This window comes from Cherax quadricarinatus, chromosome 27 (genome assembly GCF_038502225.1).
Source record: "Cherax quadricarinatus isolate ZL_2023a chromosome 27, ASM3850222v1, whole genome shotgun sequence".
NCBI lineage: Eukaryota > Metazoa > Arthropoda > Malacostraca > Decapoda > Parastacidae > Cherax > Cherax quadricarinatus.
In genome coordinates, this window is record NC_091318.1 from 17909629 (window position 1) to 17927910 (window position 18282).

The following is an 18282-nucleotide window of genomic DNA, read 5'->3' on the forward strand; positions in this document are numbered from 1 at the left end:
CAAGAAAGACATTCCTGGCACTAAAACGACATTTCCTCTAGTCATTAGTCATGTCTCAAGGCCCCTCTTATATTCTTTTGCTTTCCACTTTGAATTTTTATTTTCACAAAAAATATAAGATTTACTGTTATGCAGACTACTGCATTAGTGTAAAAAATGGTATAAATATTATTGGTGCACTTGTGAAAGAATATTAGACTCACCAGTTGACGTGTATTGCACGCTTGGCACGATTTGTTTACTTTTGAAGTTTGGTAAAAATCGAACATTTCTGCTACTTTGAGCTCAATTTCAAGGCACCTTTCTTTGTAAAACCAGTCAAAATCATCTCAATTTCTGTAATATGCCTTCCATTCTATAAAATGAGACCAAGAAAACTAGAATACAACAATAAATACCATACGAAAATACACTGCAAAGTCGCTGATTTATTCAAAAAAAATGGTCAAAGTTTTTTTTTTCTCATTATGCACTGTGTGCTGCAGGATTTTTTTTAGACTGTGCACACTGACCACATAGACCCATTCTTTCATATGAAGGCCTACCAGCTTTCTCCCACTAGATTTGAGGCCGCTAGAATTTATGAGTACTAGTACGTCAAAAACCCCTACGCGTAAGACGTACTAGTACGACGAAAACCCTCAAAGGGTTAAGGAAGAATTGAGGGTAGTGAAGATGGAGATACGGCAATTGACCGAGGAAAACAAGAGGATTTGTAGCAGTCCTCCTGTTCTGAGTCCTCAGGTCAAGAAGGGAAACTGGACAGTGGCTGGACAGCATGGAACGCAGTTGACGATCAAGAAGATGAATGGAAAGGTAGAAACAATGAAGAAGAAAGAGACTGCTGTGGAAACTGTTGTGGAAATATCTAATGCATTCTCTGTGCTACCCGACGAATGTGAGTCGACTACTGGAAACTTCACGATGAACAACACCAAGGAAGGTAAGAATATTGTTGTTGTTGGGGATAGCCAGGTTAGGTACATGGATAGGGCGTTCTGCTTGATGGACAGGAGTAGGAGACACAGGGTTTGCTTTCCTGGGGCTGGGATGGAGGATATTGTTAGCCGGCTTGACAACATCATGAACGGTAATGGGATCAATCCTATTATCTGCCTCAGTGCTAGACGCAATGATGTAGGCAAGCATAGAAGTGAGGATTTAGTTAGAAGGTTCAGGACAACAATAGACATAATTAGGAAGAAGGGGGGTGCCCTGTTATATGTGGCATTTTGCCAAGAAGGGGTGTTGGAAATGAATGGTTGTCCAGAGCAATTGGTATTAATTGTTGGCTGGATAAACACTGCAAGAATAATGCAGTACCTTTCATTGACAACTGGGACAACTTCTATGGCCGAAATGACATGTATCCCAGGGATGGGGTTCACTTATCCAGGGCAGGTGTGGGTTTTCTTGCTAGCTCAGTTGAGGGGGTTGTTAGGACTTTAAACTAGGATTAGTTAAGAGGTATGGGTTTAGAAATGATAAATAATGAGTATGGATATATTGACTTATGCTCTGATATTAAGAATTTTAATAGTAACTGTCATGGAGTAACTCTGGGTAATGATAATTTCAGAAATTGTGTAAAAACAAAGATGGATAGGAAAAATGTGCAGAAAAAAAAACATATGATGGTAATTTATGCTAACAGTCGAAGTGCAAGAAGTAAGATTAATGAACTACGTTTGGTAGCATGTGCTGGGAACTTTGATGTCATTGCATTAACTGAAACCTGGTATGATATAAAGAGTCAGGATATGATTGCTGAGTGTAATATTCGAGGGTTTAAGCTCTTCCATGTGGATAAATGTAATGGGAAGGGGGAAGGAGTTGCATTATATGTTCGAGAAATGCCTAGCCATGCTAGGTGTCCTAGTGGCCCCCCTCTGTAATTAGTATTTTATAACATGTAAACCACACAATACCCAAAACCTGTAAACCCCACATTGTAACCCTTATAGAGAATAAACTTGAATTGAATTGAAATGAATAAAAACAGGTGGTAAATGCAGCAGCGAGGAGACGGTTGGAGGCAGTGGAGATGTCCTGTCTAAGGGCAATGTGTGGTGTAAATATTATGCAGAAAATTCGGAGTGTGGAAATTAGGAGAAGGTGTGGAGTTAATAAAAGCATTAGTCAGAGGGCAGAAGAGGGGTTGTTGAGGTGGTTTGGTCATTTAGAGAGAATGGATCAAAGTAGAATGACATGGAAAGCATATAAATCTATAGGGGAAGGAAAGAGGGGTAGGGGTCATCCTCGAAAGGGTTGGAAAGAGGGGGTAAAGGAGGTTTTGTGGGTGAGGGGCTTGGACTTCCAGCAAGCGTGCGTGAGCGTGTTAGATAGGAGTGAATGGAGACGAATGATACTTGGGACCTGACGATCTGTTGGAGTGTGAGCAGGGTAATATTTAGTGAAGGGATTCAGGGAAACCGGTTATTTTCATATAGTCGGACTTGAGTCCTGGAAATGGGAAGTACAATGCCTGCACTTTAAAGGAGGGGTTTGGGATATTGGCAGTTTGGAGGGATATGTTGTGTATCTCTATACATATATGCTTCTAAACTGTTGTATTCTGAGCACCTCTGCAAAAGCAGTGATAATGTGTGAGTGTGGTGAAAGTGTTGAATGATGATGAAAGTATTTTCTTTTTTGGGGATTTTCTTTCTTTTTTTTTTTTGGGTCACCCTGCCTCGGTGGGAGACGGCCGACTTGTTTAAAAAAAAAAAAAAAAAAAAAAAAAAAAAACAGGTATAAAAATAGATGGAACAGTAACAGAATCTGTTTGGGTAGAGTTTGTAGAAGGTCAAGAAAAACTAATTCTAGGTGTAATATACCGACCTCCAGGCTTGGATCATGATAGAGGGAGACTTCGGGACGAAATTGTTAGGGCTTCTAGACAATAACATATTGATAGCAGGGGATTTTAACTTTAATCAAATTGACTGGAATTCTTTGACCGGTAATCTAGAGTCCAGTGACTTTATGGAAACAGTTCAGGACTGTTTTCTGAAGCAGTGTGTAACAGAGCCTACCAGGGGTAATAATGTGCTAGACCTAGTCTTGTCAAATATGGAAAAAACCCGTAAATAATCTGGAGATCACTGAAGAGCTTCGCGCAAGTGATCACAAATCCATTACTTTTAGCATTAACTGGGAATACAAGAATAATGATAATACAGTAAAAATCCGATTTTCGTTCTGCTGATTATAGTGGACTTAGGGAACATCTGTCTAATCTTGATTGGGGTTATCTAGCTAATGATTATATTGACGATGATCTTACTTATGATTATGAAGGGATCTGCTTTTATGATTTTTTTCTTAATAATGTACACCGTGCTCAGAGTATATACATTCCCCAGAGAGAAATTAGGTCTAATACTGTAATAACAATCCCAAATGGGTTAATAGGAGGCTAAAGCATCTATTAGGGGAGAAAAGGGAATTTATAGGTGCATCAGAAGAGGAGAGGCTAACCTTACTGACCAATATGTTCAGCTTAAAAGAGAACTAAAAAAGGGGATTAGAAAGGCTAAATGTGACTATGAAATTAGAGTTGCTAATGAATCAAAGACTAATCCAAAGGGGTTCTTTCAAGTGTATAGGAAGAAGGTGAAGGAAAAAGTAGAACCTCTGAAAATTGGGAATGGACAGCTGATGGATAACGAACTGGGAATGTGTTCCTTATTTAATGACTATTTTTTGTCAGTTTTTACACAGGAATTGTAAATGAGATTCCAGTAACTAACAATTATTTAGTTCCTGATGAATTTAAATTAAATAATATTACTGTTACGCAGGACATGGTTGTTAAACAGATAGACAAACTGAAGCAAATTAAGTCCCCGGGACCCGATGAGCTGTTTTCCAGGGTACTTAAGGAATGCAAGATGGAGCTTAGTCAGCCATTAACGAGTGTGTTTAATGCGTCCATCCTTATCGGCGTTGTGCCAGAGTTGTGGAAGATGGCAAATGTGGTTCCTATACTCAAATCAGGGGATAAGTCCACTCCTTCAAATTACCGTCTAATAAGCCTGACATCTATAGTGGGCAAGTTATTAGAATTAATTATAGCTGACATTATTAGAAGTCACCTTGAAGAGCATATCTTGATAAATGAATCTCGGCATGGATTCACGAGAGGTCATTCCTGCCTGACAATTTTACTGACGTTCTTTAATAGAACATTTGAGGCAGTTGACAGTGATAAAGAATATGATATTGTTTATTTGGATTTTAGTAAAGCCTTTGATAGAGTACCTCACAAGAGACTTAAGAAAAGTGGCAGCTCATGGTATAGGAGGTAAAGTTCTAGCATGGATAGAGGCATGGCTTATCAATAGAAAGCAGAGAGTTACCATTAATGGGGTGAAATTTGAATTGGGATTAGTCACTAGTGGCATTCCACAAGGATCAGTTTTAGGCCCTCTCTTGTTCATTATTTACATTAATGACCTTGATGAAGGGATTACGAGTGACATGAGTAAATTTCCTGATGATACAAAGATAGGCCATATAATTCATTCTGAGGAGGATAGCAATGAACTCCAGGAGGATTTGGACAAATTAATGTCTTGGTCTGAAAAATGGCAGATGAAGTTCAATGTGGATAAGTGTAAGGTACTAGTCCTTGGTAATGAAAATAACCCTCGAAGCTATAATCTAGGTGAAGTAGAGCTTGATCATACAGAATGTGAAAAAGACTTGAGAGTCATGGTAAGCAGAAATCTAAAGCCAAGACAGCAGTGCTTTAGTGTGTGCAACAAGGCTAACAGATTACAGGACCCCCGCATAACGATGGCATCGCATAGCGATTTTTCCGCATAACGATTACTTTTATCGCAAAATTTTTGCCCCGCATACCGATTAAAAACCCGCATACCGATTTTCGTCCGAGACGAGTCCAATGTGCCCTCACATGTGCCGGCCGTCCCATTGTTTACCAGCCAGCCTCCGCGGTAACATCCAAGCATACACTCGGAATATTTCGTATTATTACAGTGTTTTCGGTGGTGTTTCTGGAAAATAAGTGACCATGGGCCCCAAGAAAGCTTCTAGTGCCAACCCTGTGGTAAAAAGGGTGAGAATTAGTATGGAAATTAAGAAAGATTTTGAAGGGTTTGGGGCTAACCCTGAGAAGCCTATGCCAGTTGTGGAATCCATTGTGCCTACTTCAAAGATTAAGGAAATGTGTGCAGAGTGGTTTGAACTGCAAACCTTTATAGATGAAAATCACCCTGACACAGCTGTTGCAAGCCGTGCTTGTGACTATTTCAATGACAATGTTATGGCCCATTTTAGGAAAGTCTTGAAGAAACGGGAGGTACAGAGCTCTATGGACAGATTTGTTGTGCGACAGAGGTCCAGTGACTCTGAAGCTGGTCCTAGTGGCATTAAAAGAAGAAGGGAAGTAACCCCAGAAAAGGACTTGCTACCTCAAGTCCTAATGGAAGGGGATTCCCCTTCTAAACAGTAAGAAGATAATGCTCTCCCCTCCTCCCATCCCATCAATCATCACCAGATCTTCAATAAAAGTAAGTGTCATGTAATTGTGCATGCCTTTTTCAGTTTGTGTGTATTAAAATTAACATTTCATGTGGTAAAAAAATTTTTTTTTCATACTTTTGGGCGTCTTGCACGGATTAATTTTATTTCCATTATTTCTTATGGGGAAAATTAATTCGCATAACGATTATTTCGCATAACGATGAGCCCTCTTGCACGGATTAAAATCGTTAACCGGGGGTCCACTGTACTTGGATTTACCTCAAGAAGTATAAGTAACAGAAGTCCAAAAGCTATTTTACAGCTCTATACAGCACTAGTGAGGTCTCATTTAGATTATGCTGCTCAGTTTTGGTCCCCTTACTACAGGATGGATATAGACTCATTAGAGAACATACAGAGAAGAATGACTAAAATGATTTACTGTGTAAGGAATCTCCTGTATGAAGATAGACTTAAAGCCTTAAATCTCCACTCTCTGGAGAGATGTAGAATGAGGGGAGATATCATTGAAGTGTATAAGTGGATGACAGGCATAAACAAAGGAGATATTAATAAAATACCGAGGGTGTTGAACCAGGTAAGAACCAGAAATAATGGATTTAAGTTGGATAAATTTAGATTTAGAAAGGACATAGGTAAGTACTGGTTTTCTAACAGAGTTGTAGATGCATGGAACAATCTTCCCAGTAGGGTGATAGAGGCTAGGACCTTGTGTAGCTGTAAGAAGAGATTGGACAAATATATGAGTGGGAGGGGCTGGGTTTGATTGGTGTCATTGGGTACGGGAGTTATTTCTTGGGTAGCTTTAGGTAGATGTCGTTTTGATAAGGACCTACCTTGCATGGGCCAGTAGGCCTTCTGCAGTGTTCCTCCATTCTTATGTTCTTATGCCTCTAAGATCTTTCAGATAATTTGACTAGCACTAAAACTTAACATTTTTGAAGTCACTTTTTTGTCTAAATCCTTGAACAAGTTCTTGGCGTTCTGACTACAATGGTCATCTTGTACAAGAATGGTATACAATACCGACAAGATGAAAATTTAGACACTTGCAAACATCTGTATCTGTATTGATAAAGCCACTGGATGGCGAAACGTCTACAATAAAGATAGCCAGATGTTTGCACATGTGTCTAAATTTTCAATGGTCATCTTGCTAAAACTTATATTCTGCTGACTTTCTAAAATCTTCATGACATCACTGCACTTGTGAGTTAGTGTAATAGAAGTGATAGGATTTACTTAGCACTGTCATGTTGTGCTCAGATTATCTCCACTGTAGTATGAGGTAGATTGTTTTAGTGACTAAAGATGATTTCTCATCAACATCAGTCTGCCATTAAATGATCAGTTTTGTGTTTAAACTAATGGTTTACCTTTTAACCTTTGCATTATTATAATCCTTGTAACTCATTACTGTTTTGGAACATGTTTTCAAGGATAAAATGCAGTAATGACACTGAAACATAACACAGAAATACACCTCAGTTTCCAGTGGTTCAAAACGACAATGAAGGTTAAGTGGTGAACTTACCCTACCTTTCATATTTCCCTTGTTTACAAATCTGGCTGCTTCATGTGTTTATTTGTTACCAGATCACATGAGCTCATTATGACACTACAGTCTAGGGTAAGATAATACTATAACAATGCACTTGGAATGCTGGGTGTTGTACTATGGTGTTCCCTAGTCATTGGAACAGTGCTAAGGGGAATTTCTTGTCTTTAATAATACTGTACTGTATATGACCATATTCTGAATGCATTACAGGGCAAAGCTGGAGGAGAGTAAAGAATTACGAAAGTACCGTCGTCGGCAAGGCGGCATCAGTGCTGAGGGACTGTTGGTAGGAGAAAAAACTACAAAGAAGGAAGGGGTTGATGTAAGATAACTTCATTCTTAATGCCAGCAATTTTACATGTACAGCACTGTACTTACTAGAATTGAAAGACTATCTGTAAACTGACATTCCCATTTCATGTAAAGCAACCAAATCCTCTTATGCAAGTAGGTTGATAGACAGTAATCATCCAAGGTGGTACAGTACTACTACCATCCACCCATAGCCTTAAATATTTAGATGATTGAATTTGAAACAGACATGTGATACAGTAGCATAGAATAAGTACTGTAATTTTTTATATGATAATAGATATATATATATGAGTGTGAGTGAGGTGAAAGTGTTGAATGATGATGAAAGTATTTTCTTTTTGGGGATTTTCTTTCTTTTTTGGGTCACCCTGCTTCGGTGGGAGACGGCCGACTTATTGAAAAAAAAAAAAAAAGATATATATATAACATACTCTAGTGGTTGATACAAATACTTGATATGAGTGGTTGGAATCTGCAGAGAAGTTACTCACTGTTAGTTAAAAATGATTAACAATACTGAAAGCTTTTACACTGTTTAATTTCATTGGATTGATAAATATATAATTTGATTGAGTCAGGAACTAAAATTTAGGTAGGATTTTTTAAAATTTATTTACAGTACAGTGGACCCTCAAGTTTCGGCAGCCTCGACTTTCGTGAAATTCGACCTTCGGCGAGTTTTTTTGGCAAAATTTGGCCTTGAGTTTCGTGATTAGACTCGTGTTTCGGCGACCGTCCAGTACCTGTCTGCCCATCACCGCGCACACCAAGCTAGTCTCCCACGCCATTCATGCTCAGTGTGCCATTGTTTACCAACACGTGACCATCACCCCGCGGGTTCATACAATACATTTCATAATAATCCATTGTTTTTTGTGCTTGCAACTGCTAAATAAGTCATCATGGACCCAAGGAAAGCTAGTGCAAGCCCTTTGGTAAATAAAGTGAGGAACACGATCCAGAGGGATTTTGAAGGGTTTGAGGCAGACCCTGTCCCTGTCGACCCTCTGCCTGTTGTGGAAGGTGTTGTGGCATTGGGCAAGTCCATGGGGTTGGAGGTGAGTGACGGGGATGTGGAAGAGTTGGTGGAGGACCACAGGGAAGAGCTAACCACTGACAAACTGCAAGAGCTTCAACTGTAACAGCATTAGACCACAGCCGAGGAAGTTGCTTCAGAGGAGGAGGACGAAGAGGGAGTGGATGAGGTGCCTTCTTCAAAGATTAAGGAGATTTGTGCCAAGTGGAATGAGTTACAAAGTTTTGTTGAAAAGTATCACCCTGACCAAGCTGAAACAAGCCATATCTGCAACATGTACAATGACAGTGTTGTGTCCCACTTCAGGAAAATCTTAAAGAAACGCCAGAAAAAGACCTCTCTGGACAGATATTTTGTGCGACAGGGGTCCAGTGACCCTTAAGTTGTTCCCAGTGGCATTAAAAGAAGAAGGGAAATAACCCCAGATAAGGACTTGCTACCTAAAGTCCTAATGGAAGGAGATTCTCCTTCCAAACAATAGTGTACACCTTCCCCCTATCCCCTCCTCCCGTCTTCCATCCACCCAGAAATCTTCAGTAAAGGTAAGTGTAATGTTATTATTATTTTTTATATGCATGTACTTGATTTCTCATTGATTTCAGTATATAAATCTTTATTTAATTTGAAAAAAATATTTTATTTTAATATTTTTGGGTGTCTGGAACGGATTAATTTTATTTCCATTATTTCTTATGGGGAAAATGGTTTCGAGTTACGTGTTGCATTCATATAACTGAATGAATTACATTGGTAATGGTATGAATACATAATCTTGGCAGTTTTCTTTAAGAAGTGTTTTCAGTTTAATGAGTGCACTATTGGACTAGCTTTGACTTCTACTGGTACACTTAAATATTTTTGGGTCTCTTATCTGCATTAAATTTCTACATAGGTTGAATAATATGTGAAACACATCAATGATTTATTGATTGTGCAATGTCCGTAGGACCTACTGAAATCTAGGAATAGCTTCAGGTCACAGATTAAACTATAGTTCAGGATTTTGTGGATATAGTGTTAGGGATTTGAATGTCTCTTTTGAAGATGTAGTTAGTGTTCTTATTGATGTTTTTGGCTGTGAAATGACTGGTTTCCAAAAAAAGTTGCCATTTGTTGATCCTCATGCACAGATCCCATATACATGTACAGTAAGGCCCCGCTTTATGGCGTTTCGCCTTACGGCATTCCGCTAATATGGCGATGTCAAATTATGACCAAAATTTGCTATATGGCAAGTGGTCTTTCAAATACGGCGCCCCCACCCGGTTTGTTTACATTTTCCGTGACCACATCTATTATGTCAGGAAACTTTCCAAAATATCAAGTGTTTTAACCTCTTGACTGTCGCAACCCCCAATCCTGAGGTGTCTCCTGGTGTCGCAAAATTTAAAAAAAAAAAAAAAATATTTTTTCTTACGAAATGATGGAGAATCCTTTCCCGATTGTAATGACACCAAAAAACCGAAATTTGATGGAAAACTGATGGAATTATGCTCTCGCGAAGTTAGCGACCTCGGCGATATTTAAAAATCGGCGATTTCGCCCACTTTGAGCCCTATTTTCGGCTAATTCCATTGTTCCAGTCTACCAAACTCATAGCTATTTCTTTAGAACTCCATTTTTTCTATCGATTGAGTACAAGAAACTGCCCATTTACCGATTTCAACTACCTAATAACGTGGTCAGAAATTTGCAATTTGATCAATTTCACAAAAATTAAAAAATATGACAATTTCAAAATAAGGACCAGAATGAACAATGCAGACATTCCTGGCTCTAAAATAACATTTTCTTTGTTCATCAGTCATGTCTCCAGGCCCTTGTGATATTACTCTTGTTTTCTATTTTGAATTTTTATTCAAACAAAAAATAGAAGATTTACTGTTATGCAGACTACTGCAATACTGTAATAATTGTATAAATAACATCAACCCATTCATGACTGCATATTAGAATGGCTAGTTGGATATTTATTGGACAATGACATCATTTGTTTATTTTGAACATCGGCAAAAATCCCACATTTTCCGTATTTTGAGCTCCATTTCCAGGATCCTTTTATAGTAAAATCAATCAAAATCACATCTATTTCTATAATATATTTTCCGTTCTATCAAATGAGACCAAAAAGACGAGAATACAAGCATAAATACTATACGAAAATAGACTACAAAGTTGGCATTTTAATTAAAAAAACAGTTGGAGTTTTTTTTTTTTCTCATTATGCACTGTGTGCTCCAGGATTTTTTTTATATGGTGCACACTGACCACACAGACCCATTCTCTCACATGTGGGCCTACCAGCTTTCTCCTGCTTGATTTGAAGCCGCTAGAATTTATGAGTATATATACGTCAAACACGGTACCTCGTAAGACGTATATATACGGCTGCAACAGTCAAAGGGTTAAAGTTACTGCATATTTTATATGTACTCTGATAATTATACTTATGTGTACCTGTACCTAAATATACTTATGTACACACTATGCTGGTGTGCAGGTACACATTAAAATCGCTAAGTCTCTCTCTACTCATGACGCCAATACTACTTAATAATAATCACTCTTGGGCACACTAAATGTCTTATTTTACATCAATATAGGCATTTTCATTAATCCATCTATGATATTTTCCTCAAAATTGTATATGAAACCCATTACATAGCATATAAACATGATACATACACTCACAGAATAAAAATTGATGTAAATATGAGATTTGTTTACAAAGCAGCTGTGTAGATAGTGTCGGAAGAATTACGTTTTCTCTAGTCAAACTGGGGGATAACTGTAGAAAAATATTCTTTTTGTATGCCTTTACTCTGTATATAGCAATTCACGACCCTTGTGGGTTTAGTGCTTTTTATTAATAATAATAATAATAATAATAATATTATTATTATTATTATTATTATTATTATTATTATCTTCATTCACTCTAAAAATGGTATGTTGCTGTTTGAACTAACTTGTACACAATGTAAGAGTATTTGTATTGTGAGGTAATTATTATTAAAATAAAAAAATATTGAGGTAAATGTTTTACAAACTCTTACAAATGGACGTGAATGAACTAAAAGTAGACACATATTAATGCGCATTTATTTCGCCTGACCAAGTGATCGTCCACTACCTGTTCAGTTTGTGTTCTTACATTGTCTCAATTCTGTATCTCGTTCTCTCTCTTGTTTACTCTTTCGTTAACTAGTTGGCTCTCATTGACGATGGCGTCTAAGGTTAGCTGTAATAAAAAGAGAAGTCGTAAGCCTCTTGCTTTAAGTGCCAAGTTAGAGGATGATGGTGTGCCATTCTGATTTTATTCAATAAACACCCTGCCACTCACCTCTCACACATTAATATTAATATTTTAAGGTAAGTAATAAGTGTACTCTGTGTGTATCATACCTTTTAATTGCCTTTATTACACAGCATCACAAGCCAGCACTATCCTAAACAATGCTAAAAGTCTATCAGTACTTAACTACAACATCAGGTCCTTAAGCAAACACTATGATGACCTCCTGGCACTCCTTGAATCACTAAAGACACCCTTCTCCTGCATTATTCTTACTGAGACCTGGCTTAAGCAGGACACAATAGATATCTACCCTCTACCAGGATACACAGCAATTCACAACTGCAGACCATACCAAGTTGGGGGTGGTATTGCAATCTATTACTCTAACCAATTATCTTGTATTAGCACCACTTACTTTAGTGATGAATATGGGGAATACATTTTTGCTAATTTTACTGTAAAAAACCTTAAGACACCTATAACAATCGGTGCCATTTACCGGATACCCCACACAAACATCCCAAATTTCAGTGAGAAATTAAAGGCACTAATAACAAACAGACAAATGAATAAGCACCACCTTCTCTTAGCTGGAGACTTCAACATCAACCTTGGCCTGCTAGATGATCAGCCTGTAACTGATTTCATCAACAATATGAACAACACACTTCTCATACCAACAATAACTAAACCAACCAGGCTCACTCAGACAAGTGCAACCATAATAGACCACATATGGACCAATATACTAGCCCCCCTTAAATCAGGGATAATCACAGATAGCACTACAGACCACTACCCTACCTTCCTCCTGACAAACATAAGTAAACCACCACTTGAATACTACAAAGTTTCATGTAGACTCCATGACGAGGCCTCAATAAGGAAGTTCACAGCTGACCTAGAGACTGTTGACTGGCCTACAGAATTCTCCAAGGCCAATGGTATTGATGACTGGACAGACATTTTTCTTAACAAATTACTTAGACTATACAACAAACATTGTCCTATAAAAACGAAACATCACAAACAAACGGCTTGGTTGCCCATGGCTAACCAGCACCATTCTGAAATCCATTGATAAGAAACACCAATATGAAAAGCAATATAGACAGGGCTTAATACACAAAGATATTCTTAACCCTTTCAGGGTCCAAGGCCCAAATCTGGAGTCACGCACCAGTGTCCAAGAATTTTCAAAAAAAAAATTTGTTATTTTTTCTTATGAAATCGTAGAGAATCTTTTTGTGAAGGTAATAAAACAAAAAGTACGAAATTTGGTGGAAAATTGACGAAATTATGCTCTCGCAAACTTTGATGTGTCAGCGATATTTACGAATCGGCGATTTTGCCGACTTTGACTCCCATTTTAGGCCAATTACATTATTGCAATCAACCAAATTCTTAGCTATTTCACTAGTATTACTTCTATTCTATCGATTGAGCACAAGAAATCGCCAAGTCAACTGTTTCAACTACAAAATAAAGTGATCGGAAATTGTTAATTTGGCCAATTTAACACAAAGTTCAAAATATTCCAATTTCAAAATAGGCTCCAGAATGAACAATGTAGGCATTCCTGGCACTAAACTAACATTTCCTCTGTTCATTAGTTATGTTTTGAGGCTTTACAAATAAATTCCATTTTGATTTTTTATTCACATAATGAATTTTTATTCACACCAAAAAATAGAAGATTTACTGTTATGCAATACTGTAATAATTGTATAAATATCATCAACATATTTGTGAATGTATATTAGACCCACCAGCTGACGTGTATTAGATGTGTGAGGTCGTTTGTTTACTCTTGAATATCGGCAAAAATTTAACATTTCTGCTAATTTGAGCTCAGTTTCAAGCCATTTCCAGTGCTAAAACCAATCAAAATCATCTCTATTTCTGTAATATGTCTTCCATTCTATCAAATGAGACCAAGAAATCGCAAATACAACTATAAAAAACATACGAAAAAACACTGCAAAGTTGCTGTTTTAATCGAAAAATCATGATTTCATTTTTTTCTCTCATTATACACAGTGTGCTGCAGGATCTGTTTTATGTGGTGCACACATACCACATAGATGTATTCTCTCATATCTAGGCCCAAATGTACCACTCACAGTTTATCAGAGTGAGCTGAGCTCATGGCGTAGATCTACGGTTTGGACCCTGAACGTAAAGCCGTAGATCTACGGGACGGACCCTGAAAGGGTTAAACACTATTCATCAGTTCTCACCAAAGAAATTAAGAAAGCCAAACAACTATACTACAGTAGATTGACAGACACAAGAGGAGATATAAAAAAGACCTGGAAAACACTCTCTCAGATTCTAGGGACCCACAAACTGAAAAAAAAACCAAGAATATTATCCTAACTAAACCTAATGAAACACCACTGCATCCCACTGACACAGCTAACAAGATAAACGACTTCTTCTCAACCATAGGATCTAATCTTGCCAATAAAATCCCATGTACCAATGCCCTTGCCGGGGACTACCTAGATGGGAATTTCCCAAATTCCTTCTATCTTGCATCAGCTGAGCCCACGGAAGTCACCGAGATTATAAAGTCACTTAAAAATAACTCAGGGAATCTGTCTCATGTCCCACCATTATTGTACAAGCGAGTGGCCCATGTCCTTTCGCATGCTATTTCATTACTTTTTTAACAAGTCACTAGAAACTAGCACCTTCCCGAAACTACTCAAGATGGCAAGGGTTACACCAATACATAAAGGTGGTGACCCTACAGATTTAAACAACTATAGGCCAATATCAAACTTACCATTGCTATCCAAAATCTTTGAGAAACTCTTGCACAGGAGACTATATTCATTTATAATGGCACAAAACATACTCAACCCCTGCCAATTTGGATTCAGGAAAAATAAAAGCACTAATGATGCAATCATAAAAATGCTAGATCTGCTTTACACAGCATTGGAAAATAAGGAATATCTACTAGGAATTTTTATTGACCTAAGAAAAGCTTTTGACACAGTAGACCACGGCATCCTACTCCACAAACTTGACCATTACAGTATAAGAGGCCATGCACTTGCATATTTCAAATCTTACCTTACTAATAGGTATCAGTATGTCACCATTAAAGACACAACATCAACAACACGGCCACTTGATACTGGAGTTCCGCAGGGAAGTGTCCTTGGTCCCCTGCTCTTCCTCATATACATCAATGATCTTCCGAACGTATCCCAACACCTGAACCCCATTCTCTTTGCTGACGACACGACTTATGTCATCTCTCACCCTAATCTTGCCACCCTGAACACCATTGTTAATGAGGAGCTGATCAAAATATAGACTTGGATGACAGCCAATAAACTTATGCTTAACACTGACAAAACCTACTATATTATGTTTGGTAGCAGAGCAGGAGTTGCGCAAATTAACATTAAGATCGACAACACTCTAATTGCTGGACATAATGAGGGCAAATTCTTAGGCCTATACCTCAACAACAACCTGAATTTCAGCACCCATATCCAACACATAACCAAAAAAGTATCCAAAACAGTTGGGATTCTCTCCAAGATACGATACTACGTGCCGCAAAATGCCCTTCTCACACGATACCACTAGCTTATTTATCCATACCTCACCTATACTATTTGTGCTTGGGGATCAACTGCAGCAACACACCTAAAGCCAATAATAACCCAACAAAAAGCCGCAGTAAGAATAATCACTAAATCCCACCCCTGGCAACACCCCCCCCCCCACTCTTCATAGATCTAAACTTACTCCCTGTTCAGTACACCCACACTTACTACTATGCAGTCGACACCTACAGGACCTTAAATTCCAATATTAACCTTGACCTAAAATGCTTTCTTGATAGTTGTGACAGAACCCACAGGCATAACACCAGACACAAACATCTCTATGACATTCCCCATGTCCGACTAAACCTTTACAAAAATTAAATGTATGTCAAAGGCCCTAAAATCTGGAACACCCTACCTGAAAACTCTAGAACTGCAGACACATTCATCACCTTCAAAACTACCATTAGAAAACATCTTATCTCCCTGATCCACCCCGTCAACTAACTACACGAATACCACCTGGTGGTTCACACTTACACTCACTCACCCATTTGACCATAAACAGAAATATCAATCTCAATCTTAAAATAATGAATCCTAACTAGTCATAAGTTGGCCTGTGATACTCCAATACTGAAACTATGTACTGTGCCAAAACAAAAGCATTCACATTGCTAAACTCACAAACTAGTATTTAGTCACTTAGCCATAATACCAACTTACCTCATAATTTGTAATATTTTAAATTTAAGAATTAATCTTAGTCTGCCCGAAATGCCTAGCCATGCTAGGTGTTCTAGTGGTACACACTGTAATTATTATTTTATTACATGTAAACCACACAATAACCAAATTCTGTAAACTCAGCATTGTAATCCTTATAGAGAATAAACTTTGAATTTGAATTTGAATTTATTGTGTTTTTAATGCCTATTTATATTGCTAACTTAATATAAGTTAGTGTAAACTTGTTGTCTGGCATTTATTGCATATTTTATGTGTGCTCTGATAATAATACTTGTGGAGCTGTGTGGTAGCTGGGTGGAGGGACAACATTACGTTTTCTCTGCTCAGCCATCAGAGAAAGTGTTTATGAATCTGCGTTTGGCCCAGCCACTCCCTCACTCCGCTTTTGTTTACAATTTTCGGCATGAATTATTCATTACTTCTACCTTCGTTTATGATGGCATCTAAAGGTAGTTATTAGAAATGATTAAATTCAGTGAACAAGGCATGTCGATGTTAATAATATGGCTCTGGGCCACAGTGTAGGTAGCCGGTAGGTGTAGCCCAGGCGGGCTACACCTACTGGCTACCTACACTGACTTTCTACAAATAAATACTTACTCACCTCTCTTCCTATATTAAGACTACACATATTTTAAGGTAAATAATGAGTGTACTGTATGTGTATTTTACCTCTCTGGGATGTTTTAAATATCGTATGTTAAGTATGAGACAGAGAGCCAGTGCTACCTACACCTGGGTACCTGCACCTGACTTCCTACAAATAAGTAGTACTACTCACCTCTCTCCCTACATTAAGATTACAAATACTTTAAGATAAGTAATGAATTTACTGTGAATGTATTTTACTTTGTGTGTTTTTAATGCCTAGTTCTGTTACTAACTTAATATAATTTGGTGTAAACTTGTTGTCTGGCATTTATATGCATTTATAAATGGAAAAAAATAGCATTCTGCCTTTTGGCGATGTGGGGCCCTACTGTATATATATATATATATATATATATATATATATATATATATATATATATATATATATATATATATATATATATATATATCTTCTTTCTTTCAACATACCGGCCGTATCCCACCGACGCGGGGTGGCCCAAAAGGAAAAACAAAAGCTTCTCCTTTTAAATTTAGTAATATATACAGGAGAAGGGGTTACTAGACCCTTGCTCCTGGCATTTTAGTCGCCTCTTACAACACGCATGGCTTACGGAGGAAGAATTCTGTTCCACTTCCTCATGGAGATAAGAGGAAATAAACAAGAACAAGAACTAGAAAGAAAATAGAAGAAAACCCAGAGGGGTATGTATATATACGCTTGTACATGTATGTGTAATGTGACCTAAGTGTAAGTAGAAGTAGCAAGACGTACCTCAAATCTTGCATGTTCATGAGGCAGAAAAAAGGACACCAGCAATCCTACCATCATATAAAACAATTACATGCTTTCATTTTACACTCACTTGGCAGGACGATAGTACCTCCCTGGGCGGTTGCTGTCTACCAACCTATATATCTTTCTCTTTCTTTCAACACACCGGCCGCATCCCACCAAGGCAGGGTGGCCCAAAAAGAAAAACAAACGTTTCTCTTTTTAAATTTAGTAATTTATACAGGAGAAGGGGTTACTAGCCCCTTGCTCCCAGCATTTTAGTCGCCTCTTACAACACGCATGGCTTACGGAGGAAGAATTCTGTTCCACTTCCCCATGGAGGTGTGTGTGTGTATATATATATATATATATACATGTATATATATATATATATATATATAATATATATATATATATATTATATATTATATATATATATTATATATATATATATATATATATATATATATATATATATATATATATATATATATATATATATATATACATGTATATATATATTTATGGTAGTAGGTTGGTAGACAGCAACCACCCAGGGAGGTACTACCGTCCTGCCAAGTGAGTGTAAAACGAAAGCCTGTAATTGTTTTACATGATGGTAGGATTGCTGGTGTCCTTTTTTTCTGTCTCATAAACATGCAAGATTTCAGGTATGTCTTGCTACTTCTACTTAAACTTAGGTCACACTACACATACATGTACAAGCATATATATGTATGTATATATACACATCCCTCTGGGTTTTCTTCTATTTTCTTTCTAGTTCTTGTTGTTGTTTATTTCCTCTTATCTCCATGGGGAAGTGGAACAGAATTCTTCCTCCGTAAGCCATGC

The 18282-nt window shown here is 37.6% G+C and overlaps 1 protein-coding gene and 1 long non-coding RNA gene across 3 annotated transcripts in view; both read left to right on the top strand.

The window, feature by feature from the left end:
• LOC128691206 (splicing factor C9orf78 homolog) overlaps window positions 1-18282 on the top strand; it is a 76160-nt gene that overhangs the window by 3431 nt on the left and 54447 nt on the right. For both annotated transcript variants that reach the window (XM_053780067.2, XM_053780066.2), the window contains exon 2: window positions 7283-7394. In XM_053780067.2, coding sequence (XP_053636042.1) covers window positions 7283-7394 — 112 coding nt within the window. The remainder of the gene's footprint in view (window positions 1-7282; window positions 7395-18282) is intronic.
• LOC138853279 (uncharacterized) lies at window positions 7408-9893 on the top strand. Its single transcript, XR_011392480.1, has 2 exons — window positions 7408-8331; window positions 8446-9893. It is a non-coding gene; the product is annotated as an uncharacterized lncRNA (long non-coding RNA).